At 41.1% G+C, this 22,166-nt stretch overlaps 1 protein-coding gene across 1 annotated transcript in view; it reads left to right on the top strand.

Moving 5' to 3' along the window:
* The window catches only part of LOC145401607 (UDP-glycosyltransferase UGT5-like), a 161,241-nt gene that overhangs the window by 123,279 nt on the left and 15,796 nt on the right, over window positions 1-22,166 (top strand). The window contains exons 7-11 of the mRNA XM_080273799.1: window positions 8,909-9,000; window positions 18,151-18,284; window positions 18,425-18,644; window positions 20,472-20,624; window positions 20,831-20,991. Coding sequence (XP_080129925.1) covers window positions 8,909-9,000; window positions 18,151-18,284; window positions 18,425-18,644; window positions 20,472-20,624; window positions 20,831-20,991 — 760 coding nt within the window. The remainder of the gene's footprint in view (window positions 1-8,908; window positions 9,001-18,150; window positions 18,285-18,424; window positions 18,645-20,471; window positions 20,625-20,830; window positions 20,992-22,166) is intronic.

Here is a 22,166-nt window from a genome sequence, read left to right as displayed (position 1 = left end):
TGAGAAGAGAAGTGAGGATCTGCGAGGAGCAGTTTTGTTTTATGCCAGGGAGAAGTACTATAGACGCCATATTTGCATTGAGAATGGTGAAGTACAGAGAAGGCCAGGAGTTGCATTGTGTGTTTATAAACTTGGAGAAGGCTTATGATAGGGTACCGAAAGGGGAGCTGTGGTAGTGTATGAGAAAGTCAGGAGTGGCAGAGAAGTGCGTGAGGGTGGTGAAGGACATGTACGACGACAGTGTAACAACAGTTAGATGTACAGTATGAATGACTGAGGGTATCAAGGATCGACTTTGAGCCCCTTCTTGTTTGCAATGGTGATGGACAGACTGACAGATGAGATTTAGACAGGAGCCTCCGTGGACAATGACGTTTCCGGGCGACATTGTGATATGTAGTGAGAGCCGGGAGGAAGCTAAGGCAGAGCTTGAGAGATGGAGATATGCACTGGAGAGAAGGGGAATGAAAGTAAGCAGAAGCAAGACTCAGTACATGTGTGTAAATGAGAGAGATGACAGGGGAACCGTGAGGCTGCAAGGTGCAGAGGTGGGGTCAACTGTACAAAGTAACGGAGAGTGTGGTGGAGAGGTAAAAAAGAGAGTGCAGGCGGAATGAAGTGGGTGGAGAAAGGTGACAGGAGTGATCTGTGACAGAAGGGTCTCTGCAGAAATGAAAGGGAAAGTTTATAAGACTGCAGTAAGGCCAGCCATGTTGTACGGAATGGAGACATAATTGACAAAAAGACAGGAGGCACAGTTGGAGGTAGCAGAATTGAAGATGCTGCGTTTTTCACTAGGAGTGACGAGATTGGGGAAAATTAGAAATGAGCATATTAGAGGGACAGCACATGTAACTCAGTTTGGGGACAAAGCTAGAGAGGCAAGACTGAGATGGTTTAAACATGTGCGGAGGAGGAATGAGGAGTATGTCGGGAGGAGTATGCTGGAATCGGAGTTACCAGGCAGGAGAAAGAGAGGAAGGCCAAAGAGGTTTATGGATGTAGTGAAGGAGGACATGCGGGTGGTAGGTGTAAGAGAAGAAGATGCAGAAGACAGAGTAAAATTGAGACGGGTGACCCGCTGTGGCGACCCCTAAGGGGAGAGCCAAAAGGAGAAGAAGAAGAAGCAGAAGATACATATTTGTATATATATATATATATATATATATATATATATATATATATATATATATATATATATATATATATATATATATATATATATATATATATATCTGTGTGTGTGTGTGTGTGTGTGTGTGTGTGTGTGTGTGATGTCTTCATGGTTGTTCAATCTGTACATGGATGAGGTAATAAAAGAGGTACCAGGTAGGGTAGTGGATGTTGGAGTGGCCCTGGTGAGAGAGGATAGTGTTTGGAAACTCCCTGTTTGCAGATGATACTGTGTTGTTGAGTGAAGACGAAGGGGAGCTGCAAGGCTTATTGGATGAGTTTGAGAGAGTGTGTAAGAAACGGAATCTAAAGGTGAATGTAGGGAAGAGTAAAGTGATGGTCTTTGAGAGAGGTGAAGTTAGTGAATGTACAGCGAGGTTGGATGGTGAGGAATTGGAAAATGTGAGTACGTTTAAGTACTTGGGTAGTGTGATGAGTAACAATGGAGGTTTGGAGGGTGAAGTGCTTGAAAGGGTACAGCAGGGAAGAAAGGTTGCTGGTTCTTTGAAAGCAGTGATAAGAAACAGGGAAGTGAGCATGGAAGTGAAAAAGTTACTACATGACAGTATTGTGATACCAACTCTAACGTACGGAAGTGAAGCTTGGACATTGTTGGAAGGACACAAGTCAAGAGTGAGAGCAGTGGAAATGAGTTATTTAAGAGGAGCCTGTGGAGTCACATGGAGAGACAGGCTGACGAATGAGGATATAAAGGAGCGTTGTGGTGTTGATGTGGATGTGATAGGAAGCGTTATGAGGAACACACTGAGGTGGTTTGGCCATGTGGAGAGGATGGAGGGTGAAAGACTGACGAAGAGAGTGTATGTGAGTGAGATGGAGGGGAAGAGGGAGGGGAGGCCGAGGATGAGATGGTGGGCTGGGATGGCGAGGTATATGAGAGAGGGGTGTGAGTTGGGACCAGGGCAGTGAAATAGCGGGGGACAGGGCGACTTGGAGGCGATTTGTTTGTGGCCACCCCAAACGGGATTGAGGCGTCTGGCAATAGATAGATAGATAGATATATTCATGTATATACATATATATATATATATATATATATATAAATATATATATATATATATATTTTGTGGTAGGTGGGGGCGCTCACCATCAACTCACTCTATGTAGTGCTGCTCTCGGGTGTCTGCCTTGTCCTCTCCTCCATCCCTCTTTCCTTCCATCATCTTCTATCTTTCTTTCCTTCATTCTTTCCTCGTCCTTCTGTCTACGGGTGACTTTACACTCCCTCTTCTGTCTTTCATTCCTTCATTCTTTCCTCTTCCATCTGCCTATGGGTGACTCTACACTGAGTGACAAGCCAAATGATTTCCTGTACACAAGGAAACTATTTTTTACTACGCTGGGTGGTAACCATACAACGAAATTTTGGCGCCTGGTTGTTTAGTGGGTAATTATTGTGCTCCAATCGGATTGAGCCGGTGAAGGTTTATATCCAAGGGGTGGTTGGGGTTTATTGCTCACGTAATGCCAGTCAGGGATGAGCGAGGCTGGTCACTCTCATCTTAAATGTCAGGACCAACTGCCTTCCCCCAGGCTCCTACGCTCCTCATGGGGCAACGTAGGATTGGATGATGGATGGATGGATATACTGTATATATATATATATATATATATATATATATATATATATATATATATATATAATATTTATCTATCTATCTATCTATCTATATATATATATATATATATATATATATATATATATATATATATATACTGTATACGCACACACATACGTACAATATACATATATATATGTATGCATATATATATATATATATATATATATATCTATATATATATATATATATATATATATATATATATATATATATATATATACTGTATACACACACACATACGTACAATATACATATATATATGTATGCATATATATATATATATATATATATATATATATATATATATATATATATATATATATATATATATATATATATATATATATATATATATATATATATATATATATATATATATATATATATATATATATATATATATATATAAAATCATCCGGACCTCGTTTTCCACCCTATGGCACGGTGAGGACTAGAAATGTCCAGAGAACCTAAATTTACCCACTCCAGTGGGCCACGCTTCCATTCAATCATCCTTCAAGCCTCCGGAATCCTGGCTCTATCGGATACGCCAAAAACATTGACCATGTTCTGTAGCTTCACATAATCTTATCTGATAGTCAATCCAGACGCTGCCATGTTAAAAAGGGGTGCCAAAAATTCCTGATCAGGCACTTCTCACAACATTCATCCAGCCAGCTCGATCTCCTGTCATTTCCCTAGCCTCACTGACTTCCAAACCTCTCTTCCTCATACATTCATCCGCCATATCTCTCCACTTTCTCCTTGGCCTACCTCGCCTCCTCCCTCCTTCGAATTTGCTCAGATATACCTTTTTCACCACTCTATTTTTATCCATTCTCTCCACATGACCATACCATCTCAGTACACTCACTTCATTTCTGGTGTCCACCGACTTCCTCACTGTGTATCATTCACCAATCAGATTACTTCGTGTCCTATCGACCCTCTGTACTCCGCATACATTCCTCAGCAGTCTCATCTCCATTTCTCTTGCTTTGACTTCTCATTTTCATGCCACACCATAGTCTCACATCGATATGTTAAAGTTGGCATTAACACTCCTTTATATAAACGTTGTGCAGCTGCAACACTCAATCCTCTGTTCCTTATCAAGGCCTTCATTGCACCAGCTACTTTTCTTCCTTGTGTCACTCTACTTTCAACTTCTTTTGCACATTTTCCTATCTTTTCTCTCACTGTACCCAGGTATTTGAACTCTCTCATCAATTCCAGTCTCTCTCCATTCACTGTTACATCACATTGGGAGTCACCTTCTCTCTCAGTAACCATCACTTTGCTCTTTTCTACATTTACTTTCAAGGCACGACGCTCGCAGACATCAGCAAAACTCTGCATTAGCCTATCAAGTTCTTGTCTGGTATTTGCTAGCAGTACTGCATCAGAAGCATACAACAAATTTGAGATATTCCACCCATCACCATTCATTACCAACGCCATCCCCCTCTCCATTACTCGTGTTTTTATATTTCTCATCACCCTATCCATATATATATTGAACAACCATGGGGACATCACACAACCTTGTCTCACGCCCACACTGATCGTGAACCATTCACTTATATGACCATTAACCCTTACACATGCTTCAGGACCATCATAAAAACTTGACGGAACCTAGCAGCTTACTCCCTACACCGTACACGCGCAAAACTTTCCACAATCCTTCTCTGCCCACTTTGTCATATGCTTTTTCCATGTCCATGAATGCCAGAAACACCTTATTGTCCTTCTCACAAGCCTTCTCTACTATCTGTCTCACTGCAAATATTTCGTCCACACATCATCTGCCACTCCTAAAGCCACCCTCTTCATCACTCACTAGAACTTCTGATATCGCTCTTACTTTCTCTGTAATAATTCTTCCATATACCTTCCCTACCACACTCATTAAACTTATGCCACGATAATTCTTGCACTCACTTCGGTCACCTTTATTTTTGTAAAGGGGTAAAATCACAGCATTTTTGCACTCTGTAGGCACAGTTTCACTCATCCATGCCTTCTTATATATCTTCAACAAGCACTTCATTCCACTCTCTCCACAACACTTAATCATCTTTGCATACACCTCATCAACCCCAGTTGCTTTCCCAATTTTCAGCCGCCTCACAGCACTCTTCACCTGTGTGCGTGTCACGTCTCCTGGTACTGCATGCCTTCTCTACACCCCCCCCAAAACCAATGATGTCTACAGTTGCTCTGCTCTCTCTATTCCCATTCATTGGGCTTTCAAAATATTCTTTTCATCTGGTCCTTACTGCTTCTCCTTGGGTTAATAATCTACTACCTGCATCCTTCACACCATCACATTTATTTCTGGTTTCACTGCTACATTTCCGCGCCTCTTTCCAGAAATACTTTCTATTCTCAAAGTAGTTCACATTCATATTTCTTCCTAGATCCTCATTTACCTCCTTCTTTTTCCTCTTCGCTAGTCTCTTTACGTGCTTCTTGCTCTCAACACATTCAGTTATTTCAACTGAAACCCATTTCTGCAACCAGTTTTCCTCCACTGCTCTCTTTACCTCCTCATCCCACCATGCTGTACCTTTCTTCTTTGTTGTTACTCTCACCACACCACACACCGCCATAGCATTCCTAACTAAGCAATCCCTATATGCATTCCACAGGCTGTCCAGTTTCATTTCATTCCAATTCAGTAATTCTAACTCCTCCTCTACTTTGGTCCTGTAATCATCTGCCATTTCTTTGATCCACAGCTTCTCAACTTTCAGTCTTTCTCCCTAACTGCTCCTCTCTCTCCTGTCCCACCTCACTCCTCTCAGCTTGATCTTGCATACCACAATCATATGATCTGACAGACCTCCATATCGTCCTCTCACGGCCCCCCTATCAGCAACCATTCCCATCATCGACCTCTCTACGAACACATAATCAATCAGGCTTCTTTCAACACGATCCCCGTTCCCTCTATACCATGTATATTTATATGCATCTCTGTGTTTAAAATACGAGTTACAAATGCACAACCTCCTCTCCTGACACATATCCTGTAGTCTCTTCCCATTATCATTTTCTCCTGGTACTCCATAACAACCCATTATGTCATCCTCAGGACCAGTGCCTACTCTTCCATCCATATCTCCCATTACAATCACTTTATAGCTCCTGGGCATTTCTTCCACTACTTCGCCGAGCTCATCCCAAAACCTGTCTTTCTCTCTCTCACTCCTGTCCTCACTGCCACTTTCACCTTCTCAAACTTGAACTTGACATACATACACCTCGAGCTGACACATTTGTAGTCTCTCATTCCACTCTGCCACACCTCATTCATCAACAAAGCAACTCCTTCCTTTCATCTTCCTCGCCCATTCATTCCCGATCTTACACATTTCACACCCTCCCATACCTCCACTTCGCACCCTTTCATCTTCCTTTCACACAATGCCATCACGGCATATCTCGCACTTTTGAACACATCCACCACTTACACCCTCTTGCTTTCCTCATTCACACCTCTCATATTCCACATGGCCACACGAATCTGCCCATTTGGCTGGGGCCCTGGGCAGGTATTGGGCCCTCCGAGGCTCTCTGAAACGACTGCCATGATTAAGCGATTTTGGATAGGGGAATCTGGGACACTTAACCCTGCCAGAAACGCCGGTTATATGGTTACCACCCAGCGTAGTAAATGGTTACCTGGGTACAGGAAACCATTTGGCTTGTCACTCAGTGTAGAGATTATATGGCACCTCTACACTGAGTCTCTTAGTGTGTCCAGGGTTCGATTCCCAGTCAGGGGCATACAAGTCTATTTGTACACACGCATGTAATGTGTGTCTCTTCAACATATAGAGACGCTCGTGTTGTGTCTGGGATAGATTAAAACTGCTCTGTCATTTGGAGAGTTGCGTGGGGCTGTGAAATAATCCTAATGTGTTTTGACTGACATATATCCATCCATAATGGATTTACCTGGTTCGTAAAAAAATCAGGTGGTCACAGCTTTTATCAAGCCTGGTTGAGTGTTATCAGTGCCTGACTTCTATCTAAGAGGTCCTGGGTTCGATTCCCAGTCAGGAGCATACAAGTGTGTGTGTGTGTGCATATATATACAGTATATGTGTGTGTGTGTGTGTGTGTGTGTGTATATATATATGTACAGTATATGTGTGTGTGTGTGTGTGTGTGTGTGTATATATAGATAGATATAGATATATATATGTATAGATAAATATATATATATATATATATATATAGAAAAAAAAATATATATATATATATATATATATATATACACACACAAATATACATTTACGAATACATATATGTACACACATATATAATCACATACAACCATACAAAAATACACATTTACCAGTAGAACTTTTTTACAGATATATGGACTAAATATCCAGACAATATATATGAGCTTCCCTTTTTTTTTTTTTTTTTTTTTTTTAAATGTGTCCTACTCTGGGTATAGGCTTCACAGCCTGTTCTCTAGGCCCAGCAGTCCTCCTACATACCAACACCTCTACATGTCACCACTTCGGCGCTAACACTCACCGTCCATATTGAATACATTCTAGGGCTGTCTCATACAGGACTGGTATATTGGTATTAGCGGGGGTATTTTTACGACATGTCGGCGGGTCTTCTGGTAGATCAGTAAAGTCTGATTCAATGAAATTCAAATCCTTAAACTGTTCCCTGCCCCAGCCGAGATTCGAACCTGGGTCCGTTAGGACTGCAGGCGACCTCTCTACCGATTGAGCCGCCGCTTAATCTTGTTATCCTCTAATAATACCTTAAGCAATATTTCATCTCATTTATATAAACCATCATATAAATTCATGCAGTTATTTGTCTTAAAGTTCTGTCTATCTATCTATTGCCAGACGCCTCAATCCCGTTTGGGGTGGCCACAAACAAATCGCCTCCAAGTCGCCCTGTCCCCCGCCATCTCACTGCCCTGCTCCCAACTCACACCCCCCTCTCTCATATACCTCTCCACCCCATCCTTCCATCTCATCCTCGGCCTCCCCCTCCCTCTTCCCCCCTCCACCTCACTCACATACACTCTCTTCGTCAGTCTTTCACCCTCCATCCTCTCCACATGGTCAAACCACCTCAGTGTGTTCCTCATAACGCTTCCTATCACATCCACCTCCACACCACAACGCTCCTTTATATCCTCATTCGTCAGCCTGTCTCTCCATGTGACTCCACAGGCTCCTCTTAAATAACTCATTTCCACTGCTCTCACTCTTGACTTGTGTCCTTCCAACAACGTCCAAGCTTCACTTCCATACGTTAGAGTTGGTATCACAATACTGTCATGCTCACTTCCCTGTTTCTTATCACTTCTTTCAAAGAACCAGCAACCTTTCTTCCCTGCTGTACCTTTTCAAGCACTTCACCCTCCAAACCTCCATCCTTACTCATAACACTACCCAAGTACTTAAACGTACTCACATTTTCCAATTCCTCACCATCCAAACTCGCTGTACATTCACTGACTTCACCTCTTTCAAAGACCATCACTTTACTCTTCCCTACATGCACCTTTAGATTCCGTTTCTTACACACTCTCCCAAACTCATCCACCAAGCCTTGCAGCTCCCCTTCGTCTTCACTCAACAACACAGTATCATCTGCAAACAACAGTACAGGGAGTTTCCAAACACTATCCTCTCTCACCAGGGCCACTCCAACATCCACTACCCTACCTGGTACCTCTTTTATTACCCCATCCATGTACATATTGAACAACCATGGAGACATGACACATCCCTGCTTCTTAAGTTGCTTCTGCAAATAACCTTTCAACAGAAGACGATGATTTGTATACTGTTATACATCTGCGAGTTTTCACAACATATTTGCCCTCACGTGCTGATGTGATAATGCTTTCAAATATATATATATATATATATATATATATATATATATATATATATATATATATATATATATATATATATATATATATATATATATATATATATATATATATGCAGCCAGCTTTTGCACTTTATACCAATGTGCAGAATCCATTTTTCTTTTTTAAAGAACAAGAAGGTATTGTGTCTTTTCAGGACTTGGAAGATTGGGTGAAGGGTGCTGGCAAGGATGGCTATATTTTCTTCAGCCTGGGATCAGCAGTGACACCGTCCAGCATGCCAGAGAAGTTAGTCAGAGTCATATGTTCACTAGAATTGTCTGTTTCACTTTATTATTACTTTTTTTCTTTTCATGTCTCTTGTTTTACTTTATGAAGGGCCGGGTCCACGCTATGGATATGAGGAACTATAGGACAGAAATGACTTCACTGACAGCACTATCTGCAGTAAGTGTACTGTTCCAAGCAGGGATATCTTTTGCATTAGATTGATGTTGATGTTACGTGGGATATGTCTGGTATACTTTTCCAGGTTCTTCTTCAGAAGTACCAGTTCTCCAGTGACGATGGGTTTTGTTTCTGTCTTCATATTCATCCTGCCTATTTCAATCTCTAAGTCTTTGTACTTGGACAGCTTCTCTGTCACATTCACTGAAGTGTTTGTTTCAGACGGAGTTACCACATTTATTTGCATGCCTCCCTTCTCCTTGTTGTCCTTGATGGTGATGTCAGGTTTGTTAGCCTTTATCTCTCCGTCATTGTAGATTGGCGTGACCCAGAGGAAGGCAACATCATCGTTCTCGGTGACTGTTGCCAGCTGATGTTCATCTCACTCTTCGGCTTCTTGATGTTATAACTCCTGTAGGTCTTCCAGTGCTGGTATCGTGCTGCATTCTTGTGCTAGTGGATGTACCCGGTCTTTGCCAGTCCTCGGCAGCCTAAGATGAAGTGATCAACCTTTTCTTCATATCTTCCACAGACCCTGCATGGTGGGTCTGTTCCATTCTTGATTCGATGGTGATAGGATCTGATGGCGAGACTAATCCTGTGCAGCTGTGTTCAGACCCTCTGTCCCTGCTTTCAGTCCAGTGTTCCCCAGAAACTGGTGTGTCATCTGTTGGTCTACGCCCGCCTCTTTTGTCCCTTTTGGATGCTTCCCTTGCATCGCCTTGTCCTCACAAGTTTTCTGCATTTGTTGCTGGCCATGATATTTTGCCTTCTGTTTCATTCGTTTGGCATAGACAATAGTTACCTCATTTTCGGTTGTTGTCGTTTATGGGCTGCCAAGCTCTTTCTTGAATTTTGCTGCTTCTTTGTGATGGAGTTTGCTCTTCCTCCCGTTTTCATGATGTTTTGTTATCTGCAGGAGAAGGTCCTCTGGTGTTTAAGGTATGCATCAAACCCTATGGTGGTAATTTTGAAGGCTATTTCGAGCTGCATCAGGCATCGTCTTGCAGAAGCTCTTCGTAGATAAAGCCTGTCAACATTTGATTATGGGTGGTGCACCTTCTCCATGGTGAGCATCTTTTTTGCCTTGGTGTCTAGTCTCTTGATGTTATTTATTTTCCAGTTTATCATGTTGAAGCAGTACGTCACTACAGGTATCGCTAGGGTGTTTGTAGCTTCAGATCTCTTGGCTGCATTGAGTTCATTCTTCAGTACCATGCACATCCTCTTGTACTACTCTTCACGGATCTTCTTCACGTCTGATTGTTGTACGCCATCTTCTCCAGTAACTCATAAGTACTTGTATGAGTCATGTTCCAGCTCCTTGATCCTGGTGTCAATGTCAAGGTTTAAATCGGTTGTTTTCATCAGTTTTCCTCTCTTAAAGAGAGGTTTGGAACATTTGTCCAATCCAACCTCCATCTTCATGTTTTCACTGAAAGTCTTGACGATGGTGATCAGACCCTTCTGCTGGCTGTCATCGTTTTGAGGTCGTCCATATAGAACTGGTGGTTCAGCCTGCCATTCTGTGATTCGTTTACATAACTGCTGCTGTTCAGTAGCTTGCTGAGTGGAACCAGCACGAGGCAAAAGAGGAGTGGTGATAGCGATTCCCCTTGGAATATCCCACTCCTGATTTTGATTGGTCTCGATGTTAATGACCCATTTTCATGATGGGGATTTTTTGTCTTCCAGTTGTCCATGCTTTCTGCGATGAATTAAGCAGTTATCGGGCAGACTCAATTAGCCACAAGGCTCTTTTCTGTCCAAATATGTGACACAGTACCAAATGCATTCCTCTCAGTCCATGCTGTTAAGTTCTTTTTCACTGACCTGGCTCCTTCTAATATGGCTTTGTTGATAAGCAGCTGGTCCTTGCATCCATACGTTCTTTTCCTACATTCCCTCTCTTGTGGTGGTAGCAAGGTGTTTTTGTCAAGGAAGCTGTAGGTCCTCTCGGTGATGATGGAAGTAAGTACTGTATTTTGAACACTGCTGGAAGGCAGGTGATGGATCTGTGTCTCATCTGTCTTTGGGACCAGGCACATGATTCCCTGTGTGAGCCACTCGGGGCATTTCCCTGAAATCTTTACAATGTCACTGTAGGCTCATGTGATGTCCTTGTGGATACTGTTCAGATTCTTGATCCAGAAGCTAGCAATTCCATCTATCCCCTGCGATTTCCAGTTGCTGGTCTTGTTGATGGCAGCAGTGGTCTCTGTGGTAAAAATGTCTGACCATTCTTGATTCTCTGTGTCTTTGTCTTGGTCCTGTTGTTGCTGGACCCAAGTAGCTCCCACAATGTGTCTTTTATCGCACTCCCGGATCTTACACCAGATGTCTTCAACATCCTTGATGGCAGGTGGCTTATTAACATTTGTCGTCTTGCCAAGTTCACGATAGATTTTCTTAGCATCTGCTTTGAAGACACTGTTTTGACTAAAGAATTTGTCTTTTGTGTTAAATCTTCTGAGTCTTTGTGCCTTTCTTTGAATCTGCTGTTTCAGCACCTCCTTGACTGTTTGATTTTGAACTTTAGTTCCACCTGTTTCCTTTTCCTGTCTTTGATGTTAAATCAGTTTTGCCCAGGAGACAGTTCACCCTGTAGTTTCCTTATATACCTCTCAATTTTCTCCTTCCAAGATGATTGTTTTCTGTTCCCTTTTTGTTGTTTTCTTGGGCTTTCCACTACTGTGTCTGCAATGGCTGAAGTAGCTGTGTGTATTACCTGGTGGATTTCTGTAAGGTCATTCCTCTTGCGATTGCATCCTTGTTTGTCTGGATGGCTTCGTTTGCGAGTCTGATGGATTCTTTGAACTGGCCACAATTCTGTATCCTGGTGATTGGTGGTCGTTCTTTAATGGGCATTTCCTTCAAGATTTCACATCTCTGCCGGATGCTTGCCGTCATCTATGCTGCTTTATTTCTGTTTTCCTCTTGGACTGTCTCTGTTTAGTACATTGTCTAGGAAGGGTCAACACTGCTGATTTGTGTTTCTTCCTCCCCTTCAGCTGCTAGTGCCTCACTGATCTGTTGATGTTTATTTTCTCAGTGTTGGCATTGGGCACGTTCTCCTTGATCTCTTTCTGGATGATAATAAGTTAATTTTCTGTCACTCGATTGTTCTTGACGATGTCATGCCTGACATTTGCCAGTTTCTGCATGTGAGCTATTGTTCTCACCAGATGTTGTACACAGCTTCGGTTGTTGATAACGCTGTTGGGTGTAGTGAAGAAAGTAAGAATGCTTCCATGACATCTTTGTAGCCTTCCCTTGACCAATACAGTCTTGCTCCTTTCTGGGGGGTTTTAGTATGTATACATTTGCTGTCATATGAACCTGCAACATGTCAAATGGCTGGTTGGCGATACTTGGTAACCTGCCGTAGTCAAGCGTACAATTCTGCGAATGAGCTTCGTCACTTGTAACGGTGATCCTGATTGGCTGCTGTAATTTTTGGTGTGGTTAGAATGGAAAAAAGGAATAATCGTCGACAAATATATCTATCTATCTGTCTATCTATCTATCTATCTATCTATGTGCACATTTATATTAAATAAGTATTCTTACTAGTGTTCCTTACAAGCTTTTTATCCTAAAAGAGTGATAGAATTTTATTAGAAAGAAAACATACCAGGTTTGGCAGCACCTTACTCCCAGGTATCGTGAAGCCGTCATGAATATAATACTTGTTCATTAGAATTTACGAGGCTTCGATGAATGTGTTCTTCACATATATGTAGATTACGTAAATTAACAGTTTTATTTTTAAAGCAATGGCTGACATAATATATCGCAGGTAACTCATTGGAATTATACAGTGACAATAATCTACCATCCTGCATTGCCATCTCTTAGCCACACTAAGTCGAAGGCCAGTTGAGTCAGGGTGACCAGTTGTTTCATCTAGGGCCGGGTTTCCCAATAGGCCATTGGCCTAGGGCCCACCGGTATCTGAGGGTCCACTGAAACTAATTTGTCGTGCAGTGTGCCAGCGTATAACTTTTTTTTTTTTTTTTTTCAAGTGTTCACCGAGTATTTTCATTATATAATATATTCACAACCATAAGGGCCCCTGTACAGTAAGTATATGGCCCGGAATATTGGGCCCCTGTACAATAAGTATAGAACCAGGAGTTTGGGGCCCCTGTACAATAAGTACAGGGCCCCGAGTATGGAGCCCCTGTACAATAAGTATAAGGCCAGGAGTTTGGGGCCCCTGTACAGTAAGTATAGGGCCCGGAATATGGGGCCCCTGTACAGTAAGTATAGGGCCAGGAGTTTGGGGCCCCTGTACAGTAAGTATTGGCCTGCAGTGGTCTTCAACCGGTGGACCATAGCCAACTGGTGGGACTAATTTGATTAAAAGTAATAATGTGTTATACTGTGCTGAAATTATTATGATAATCTCTCTCTCTCTCTCTCTCTCTCTCTCTCTCTCTCTCTCTCTCTCTCTCTCTCTCTCTCTCTCTCTCTATTGATTATTGAAACATGCAAACATTTCTATAAACCTGAGGGACTACTAATTAGTTTGGCCTGGGGCCCACAAGTGGGTAAATTCGGCCCTGGTTCCATCCCATATCACCTAAACATACGATACACTGCTATATTACCACTAATTTTATTGGTTAGCGACCTCGTTATGTCCTCCATAATGGAGAGAATGTTACTGTGAGGTGTAAGGCTAGCAGATGAAACACTGACCCCTCTATAACGGTGGTACATCTCATTGCAATATTACTATTACAGTTTGTTTGATATGAAACAGGGAATATTTGATAGAAAGCAACACCAGCGATTTTCCAAACGATAAAATATAAACACTAAGTCGTTACGTCCACTGACATGTGTCGGATGAAAGATATGTTTAGATGAAACTAAAGTGATTTTTTAATGACCCCGCAACCCATTACCTTAAAATTTGTCACACTAAAAATAATTCGATTTATGACTTCCATGCATTTAGTTCATGATATCTTTAGCTGTTGGTGAATAAAATTATCATATCGATTGATATTACTCCAATTCATATTTTTTAAGCATCAGAATCATCAATAACGCCAACTGCCGAACCATCAATGTGTCTGCTTCCTCATTACCTCAGTTCACAGTCACCATAAACTCACAAATTTTACCATCATGCTTTCCGTTCTTGTTAACGCAGGTATTATAATCTCTCAATCATGTTATGTATACTACGAGAAGAATCTTTAACGACACATGCTGAAAGCTGGCAATTGTGATGTATACCTTCCCTGATATTTAGTATGGTGCGGACACTGAGGCATCCTTCATAACACACAAATTAAAATATAAAGAGCCATCATCCTTGCTTCTTGAGACAAGGAAGAAACTGTTATAGGCTTTATACAGTATTATTTATGGTTACATAGAACATCTATCGCGGGATTATAGCATGAATTAGTGGTGAAAGACTGTTAGTCAGGGTTTCAAGGAGTGGTGGGAGGTGATAAGAAGGGTAAGCACGACGGGTCACCATAGTATGTGGGAGAGTAGATGATAAAGTGCTAGTGGTGTGAGTGACTAATATTACGATAAGATGCTGTGAAATCGTACTTAATACGGTGTTTTTCTATTCTGTGAAAAACAAATGATAATGAAAACATTTGTTCCTTGATGTTTTTCGGGTTACTCTTCCATGCAGATAGATTAACAATCAAGGACATCAGTTTAAAAATATTTATGGTCAGTAGATACAAGAAAAACGTGTGGCGTCTCATACGCAGAGAACGGGACAGTCACAGAAGCAAGCAGAGGGAGGTGGGAAATAGTTTATAACAGGAAATTGACAAGAGAGGAAATGTGAGGAATTAATACGGATATCTGACACTTAGGAAGCTGGCATTATTGATGATGATTGTGGTACTTTCAGACATAATATGAAAGGGAGTAATATCAATTGATATGGTAATTTTCACCAATAGCTACATATATGAGCCCCATGCATGGTAGTTATATATCAAATTTATTTTAATGCGACAAGTTTTAAGGTGACGGGTTGTGGGTTGATGAACCGATCACTTTATTTTTGTCTTTACATGACACACTGCAGTGAAAGTAAAGAATTAGTGATTACATTTTATCGCTCGGGGAATCATTGGTATTACTTTCCATCAAACTTTCCCTCTTTCATATGAAACAGACTGTAATAGTAATATTGCATGGAGATGTATCACATTTTTAAAGACTGCCCAGGCAAGGTTTCATCTGCTAGCCTTACACCTCACAGTAGAATTCTTTGTATTGTGGGAGACATAATGAGGTCGCTAACTAATAAATTTAGTGTTAAGCTGGACGTGTACCGCATGTCTAAGTGATGTGGGATGGAACAGTTGATCACCCTGACTCGACTGGCCTCCGACAAGGTGGGGTGAAGAGGTGCTAAAGCAGGATGGTAAACTGTTGTCACTGTTTAATTCCAGTGAGGTACCATCAATATTTTATGGCAGCCGTTTCTTTAACAAAAAAATGTACTAATCTACATATATGTGAAGGAAACATTTATCAAAACCTATTGAATTCCAATGAACAAATATTGCATTCCTGCTGGCTTTACGATATCTTGTGGTAAGCCTGGGAGTATGATTCTGCCAAATCTGGCATAATTTATTTTCTTTCTAATGAAACTCTATCACACCTTTAAAGCCAAAATATTGTAAAGAGTATTACTAGGAATAATTATTAAACAAATGGGCATACATATTTGTCGACGACTATTATTTTTTTCTATAATAACCACCAAAAAATACAGCAGCCGACGAGGATCTTCATTACACGTGACGAACTTCATTCATAGAATTCTACCCTTTACGACGGCAGGTTACCAGGTATCACCAACCAGCTACATGATGTGTAGGAGGTTCATATGTCCGCGGGTGTACATGAAGACCTCTGTAAGGATTCTCTTCGGTGTGGTTTCCTCCAGTACATGGTGGGAAGAGTTTTCCTGTAGCACAGTTTTCGATCCCAGCCTGGTCCCTCACTGGAGATCACGGGTCTTGTTGACCCGCGGAACGACCGACGAAGTATGATGATCTGGTTGGCTGTATTGGCATCATTGTGTCTGACTATAAGATCCCCTTTGACCTTATGTATCGCTGGCTTGCCATACCAGCATTGCCCAGTCAGTGCCACGTGGAGGAAGGGTTGAACTTCTGCAGACCTTATCATTGTTATTATTATTATTATTATTATTATTATTATTATTATTTTGTTGTAATTTTAACGTCTTCATTACATGTTTTGTGGGTTTGATATTCACTCTATAGCACTGCCACATTCTGCTGTTTCACTCCTGCTTTCTAGTAATACCTCTAGCTCTGTGGTCAGCACACACAAACTTCTTCAGTGCCTTCCCCAGACTACCTCACCTTCAGTGGCTTAGTATCTCAGTCCATGTACACACCCACACCAAACTCGCATAGATCATTCCTTTCTACTTCCTTTATGATGCTTTCCACTCCCAGCCGTCATCTTCATTCTTCTGATGATACCCTCATCAGTTACCTTTACTCTTCATATTTATTGAGTCATTCGTACGTCTTTTCGTTTCAATCTCCCTGCAGCTTCCTCCATCACACTATGTTTCATTGTCTTACAACATGATGCCTGTCGCAGGTACGAAACGTTTTCCCTTTTTCTGGATATTGAAATCACTCGAGAGTCAGCATGAGTCGCTGTCATTTGAATCTTTCCATACCCTCCTCACCCTTGCAATAGTAGATTTTTCGACATCGTCCCTAGCAATGTTGGCATCAGTAAGGTAGCAAAATTTGTCAGCAATTTCCAGTGACTTATCTGTTACAACGGATCTTATTGGTGAAGCCTCGAGTGGTCTGGCAACGCCGCAACATCTGCTACACAGAAAAACTACCAAGAGTCTCAAGTTATCTCTCACTTCTCTACATCTCTTGTTTACCCAGTGTTTTCATCCAGTATGTAATGTACTACAGATACTCCTACCCATACCCAAACTGCACACAAAAAGAGACAATTTACCCAAGTCCGAAACCACCCCAAATATCACTCATTGATTTCCTTTTTTACACTATGGGACCTTAGGTTTCGTATTTTCTCTTCACTTTTGGAATTCCTCATTACATTCTTTTACACTAATTTCCATCAGCACTAGATTATCTGCTTATAAAAGTTCCCATGGGCACCTCTCCTTCATATCTCGTGATAATAAGTCAGTGACCATTATGAACAGCCATGGGTTTAGGGCTGATCCCTGATGTATCCCAGCCTTTACACTTTTAGTCATGACCAGCCGTATCCTGTGTATTCACATAAGAACCCAAAGTCAACAACAGATTAGACCACAAACTTGAAGGGATTTGAATCCTACATTCATGGCACACACCTGGTTCCGATTCTGCAGCACCTACAGAGTGTTACTGCAAACAGACTACGTAACTGATAGAAATTCAAAGCTACAAAACTGCAATCACTGCAAATTTTGCCCTTAATATGGACGAAAATCCAGACACAGAAGCGTTCATGAGGCTGCAAGTGTTAAATGCAGACATCTTGCTGTAAGTTCCACTGACTTTATTGATAGTTTTAACATTCGCATACATCTGTCACCATCACAATAATACATATCTAAGCCCTCAGCTGTCTCATTTGTTGCATAACACTTCCATTTGGACTCTATGAAAATTATTTCCTAATCCATAAAAATGAAAAAAGTTTCTTATCCCTAGCCAAATACTTCTCCTGCAATCGTCTGACAAAGAACATTAAAGAGGTTTTGAGTACTAAAGTCTGACTGCTCTCATTTAAGCAGAATAAAGTACATTGGGCACAGACAGAAGGAATGGTAATAACGTAATACATATTCAGTTGAATATTCATGGAAACTTGATTCAGGCGAGTACCAGATAGAGCTGGCATACATTTAGTACAATATTATCCTTTACACTGTTTGTTAGGCTGAGAAATAGCTGTATTTCTACTGTGTTTGGCTAGATATCGGAAGACCCTGGTAGACGTGTTCGGGTCACTGAAACAGAGAGTCCTGTGGAAGTGGGACAAGGACACAATGGAGGACCTTCCCCCCAATGTTCGGCTTGGCAAATGGCTCCCCCAGCAGGATATTCTTGGTACGAACTCATAGCCCTTTGTTCTAATTAAGGTTAGTGTTATAACCACTGTTGATCTGTCTTGCCTTGGCATTCTGTTAGTTACGATGTAATTTTTTATATACAAATATACAAGCAAGCTTTAATGACCATTTTCCTAGGTGACTCTCGGCTGCAATTGTTCATCACTCACGGGGGACTGCACAGCACTATGGAATCCATGTACCATGGGGTGCCGGTCCTGGGAATGCCTGTGTTTGGAGACCAGGAGACCAACATGAGGGAAGTAGAGAGTGACGGCTGGGGTAGTGTGTTGCTCTGGGACGACCTCACGCCAGACACACTGAAGGAGAAAATACAGTTTGTAATGGGAAACAATGAGTAAGTTTCTTAATACTCTTCTGTAGTGAATTTTTACCCTCCATCCGAAAAAGTCAGAGGAGGGTATTGTTATCACTGCGATCAATAGGTGTCAGTCCGTGGAACCGGGCAGCTGGGCGGCTGACTGGGCATAGAGATCTCCGGGCCAGAACTCAGAAAGTATTCATTATAGGGTCATGAAATGTACTAATTATTGTCATGAAGTTTCACATAGTTATGTGTCTTATAGTGAACTGGTGCATTTAGATAGGTAGAATGCTGTATCTTATTTTGTTTTTGTTTTTGGGTGGGAATATTAAAAAAGTAAAAACAAACAAATTTTTCCATAGATTTCAATGTGATCTGTGCAAGGAATCTGATGGGTCCAGGTTGTGTTTTCTAGGCGTTCTCTGTATGCCCACTTTTAAAAGAAAAGATTGGGGTGGGGGTAAGTGAGGGCCGTTATGCGCTTGGTTAAGTGTGCAGGGAGGTGGGGCTGTAGGTGCTTGGTCTATTGGAGGGTTGTGACAGCATAGTATGGCCTAAGTTTAATTTTCATAATTGTCAGTATTCTGTTTCTCTCATATCAAGCTGCAGTGAAAGTTATGCGCTTTTATGTTTTTCAGTATATTATTCAAAGGCGAAACAGTTCTGTTTCATTCTCCTCTCCTCGATGGCAGAAACAAAGGTGATTGAAGTACAAATGGTTTCTGTATCTTTAAGCCATTAGGAAGAGGAAAAATTTCCATCCTGTTGTGGATCTGGCTTTAGCACCCTTTACAACACATAAAACTCATGCAGGTGCTGCATTTTTCTTCAAATTTCAGCACCAGTTACACACGAGGGTTCAGTGGCAAGCTCTTTTTTAAATACAGATTTCATGATCTCTACAGCTGACGGCCAAAGCCTGTGTCAGTCAGTAAACTTCATTTATGTACAACAGTATTGGACATACCTCTGCTACTCTTAATACGATACTTGATGCAAGCGTCCTGTACCTGAGTAAAATTGCTTTGTGATAACCTCAGTAAATATCATCATGTACTTCCCTCAAGTGCTGTTTTATAGTTTTTACCTCCACCTGACATAGTCAGAGGAGGGTGTTGTTATCACTGGGAACAACAGATGTCCGGCCATAGAGTTGGGTGGCAGGGAGGATGGCCGGGCATAGAGATTTCGTTTCCGGGCCAGATCTCGGACAGTATTCACTGTACAGTTATGAAATTTCACATAGTTCTTATGTATATTTCTTTCTTACTGTGAACTATACTCAGTTTCTTTTTTTAAGTCGAGGTGAAGATGCACTTGACAGGTTGGTGATGAATGGCTGAATGGAACATGTCCGAATAACATCAATGTAATTGAAATAATTACCAGTATTCAGTAATTACAGGTAATTATTTTAAATACAATGATGTTATTTGGACATGTTGCATTCAGCCAGTCATCACCAACCTGCCAAGTGCATCTACACCTCGATTAAAATATATATATATATATATATATATATATATATATATATATATATATATATATATATATATATATATATATATATATATATATATATACTGCCTTTTGATAGGTAGAATGTTGTATCTTAAGTAATTTTTTGAAAATAAGGAAAAAGTAAAAAAAAAAAAATTCCCGAGATTTTAATATGACCTGCACAAGGAATCTAAAAGGTTGAGGTTATGTGTCCTCAAGGCGTTCTCCTTATACCCACCTTTAAAAGAAAAGGTGCACTTGGTTAGGTGTGCAGGGAGGTCGGGGTATGTGCTTGGTCAGATGGAGGATTGCAACAGCATAGCGTTGCCACTGTTTAATACTTATATACTTTATCCTCAGGTTCAAAGCACGGGTAGCGCACCAATCTGCGGTGATGAAGGACCAACCTCATCATCCCAGTGAGGTGGCTGTGTTCTGGGTGGAATATGTCATGAGGCATAAGGGAGCTGCACACCTCCGCTGCCCTACTTTAGATATGCCATGGTATGAACTGTGATGTAGTACAATAGTTCTTGTAATATGCCATGATGCATGATGCTGGTAGTGTAGCTGTTTTAGGATGTTTTACTACGTACCACTGATGTAGGTGGCTTTATAATTAATATCTAGCCTTGGAAACACAAAATTTATTATTTGTTCACACAGGTAGAACCAGGATTTTGAAACTACTGCTATCTATAGGAGGCGCTTAATCTGAGGCATCCCGTTGACATATGGGTACATCTCCATGTTTTGTCACGGTGGCACGCGATTATGTATCCAGAGGTTTTGCAATTGCGAGGCCAATCATTTGCACATTCTAAAATTTTGCGCGTGATTTTTGGTACGCAGATGCGTACCTTCCTCTTCCTGAGTCCAGGTGAGCTCTATGCCTTACCTTGAGTGGCCTCCCCACCCCCTGCACGCCATTGTCTCAGCAACTCACGTGTTACCAGTGACCTGGCCAGTAAAGACATGTTGCGCCACGGTACGAAGTTCGAGGTGAGAGTGATTCCCCAATCGATGACAATATGGAGGACAAAGTTTACGTGGCATTATAGGAAGAAACGTTCAGAAGTGATGAGCAGGTAACGTCGCCAAAGAGGGTGCGCTATGTTGATGTATCTGGTGAGTGAAACAACGCTTATATTGCCTATAATATTGTGTGAAAACCAATATACTCTTGTACTACATATAAATTCGTACCAAATAAATAAATATCTTCCTATTTTGAGTGGTTTGGAATAGTTGCCCCTCCCATAAAAAACGTTTTCTCTGGAGCCTGGCTCAAGAGAACATGGTACCAAGTGAGGGTAGGGTCACCTGTATTGGGCATTTCTAAGCTCGGGTGAACATTTTCTCTCTGAATTTTCGATGTTTCTCATAAAAAACGGAGGTTTTAGCCCCCCCCCCCGCAAAAGCAGGTTAAGAAAGCATTAGTGGTATTTATAGTTATAAGACAATTCCATATGAATATTAGACAGTACAGGCATGAAATTACCCTGCATATAAAAGAGAAATATTGTACTTCTTGACCGCACAACCGTGCTGAACTAGACTGGCTGTGAGTTTCTTACTACCTAAATGACCTGTGAACAGGAGACTTGGTAGAAAAGTTATTGGTCTGTGTACACCGAGACTCTGTACTCCATAATATATTGTAGATATATACATAATAACCAGGATATACATTTGATTTTTACTAGTTTGTAATAAGTGTCAATAGTAGTTTATTACATTATTGTCTATACTTCATTTTGTTTATTCTGAAGCACAGTAATAATTCATTTATTTACTTGGCGTAGTATGAATAGCTAAAACTGGAAACATAAAATTTTTCGTTACTTGTTTGGGGGCCAAAGCATGGCTGAACCTCAGGATAGGCCACAACAGTCCTGATCATTTCAGCCATTGGCAGCATTGTTACTCTTCCCTTGTCCTAATATTGCCTATGTATATTGAAAAATATTTATAAGATTTTTTATCGGCCATGTGGCTGCACCAGGTTCAGACTTTATGTTTACCTCTTCACAACATTGTTCCAATTTATTTATA

Source organism: Coenobita brevimanus, chromosome 56, assembly GCF_032717465.1.
Source record: "Coenobita brevimanus isolate Jiangsu-jjx chromosome 56, ASM3271746v2, whole genome shotgun sequence".
Classification (NCBI taxonomy): Eukaryota; Metazoa; Arthropoda; class Malacostraca; order Decapoda; family Coenobitidae; genus Coenobita; species Coenobita brevimanus.
This window is presented reverse-complemented; position numbering and strand designations above follow the sequence as displayed.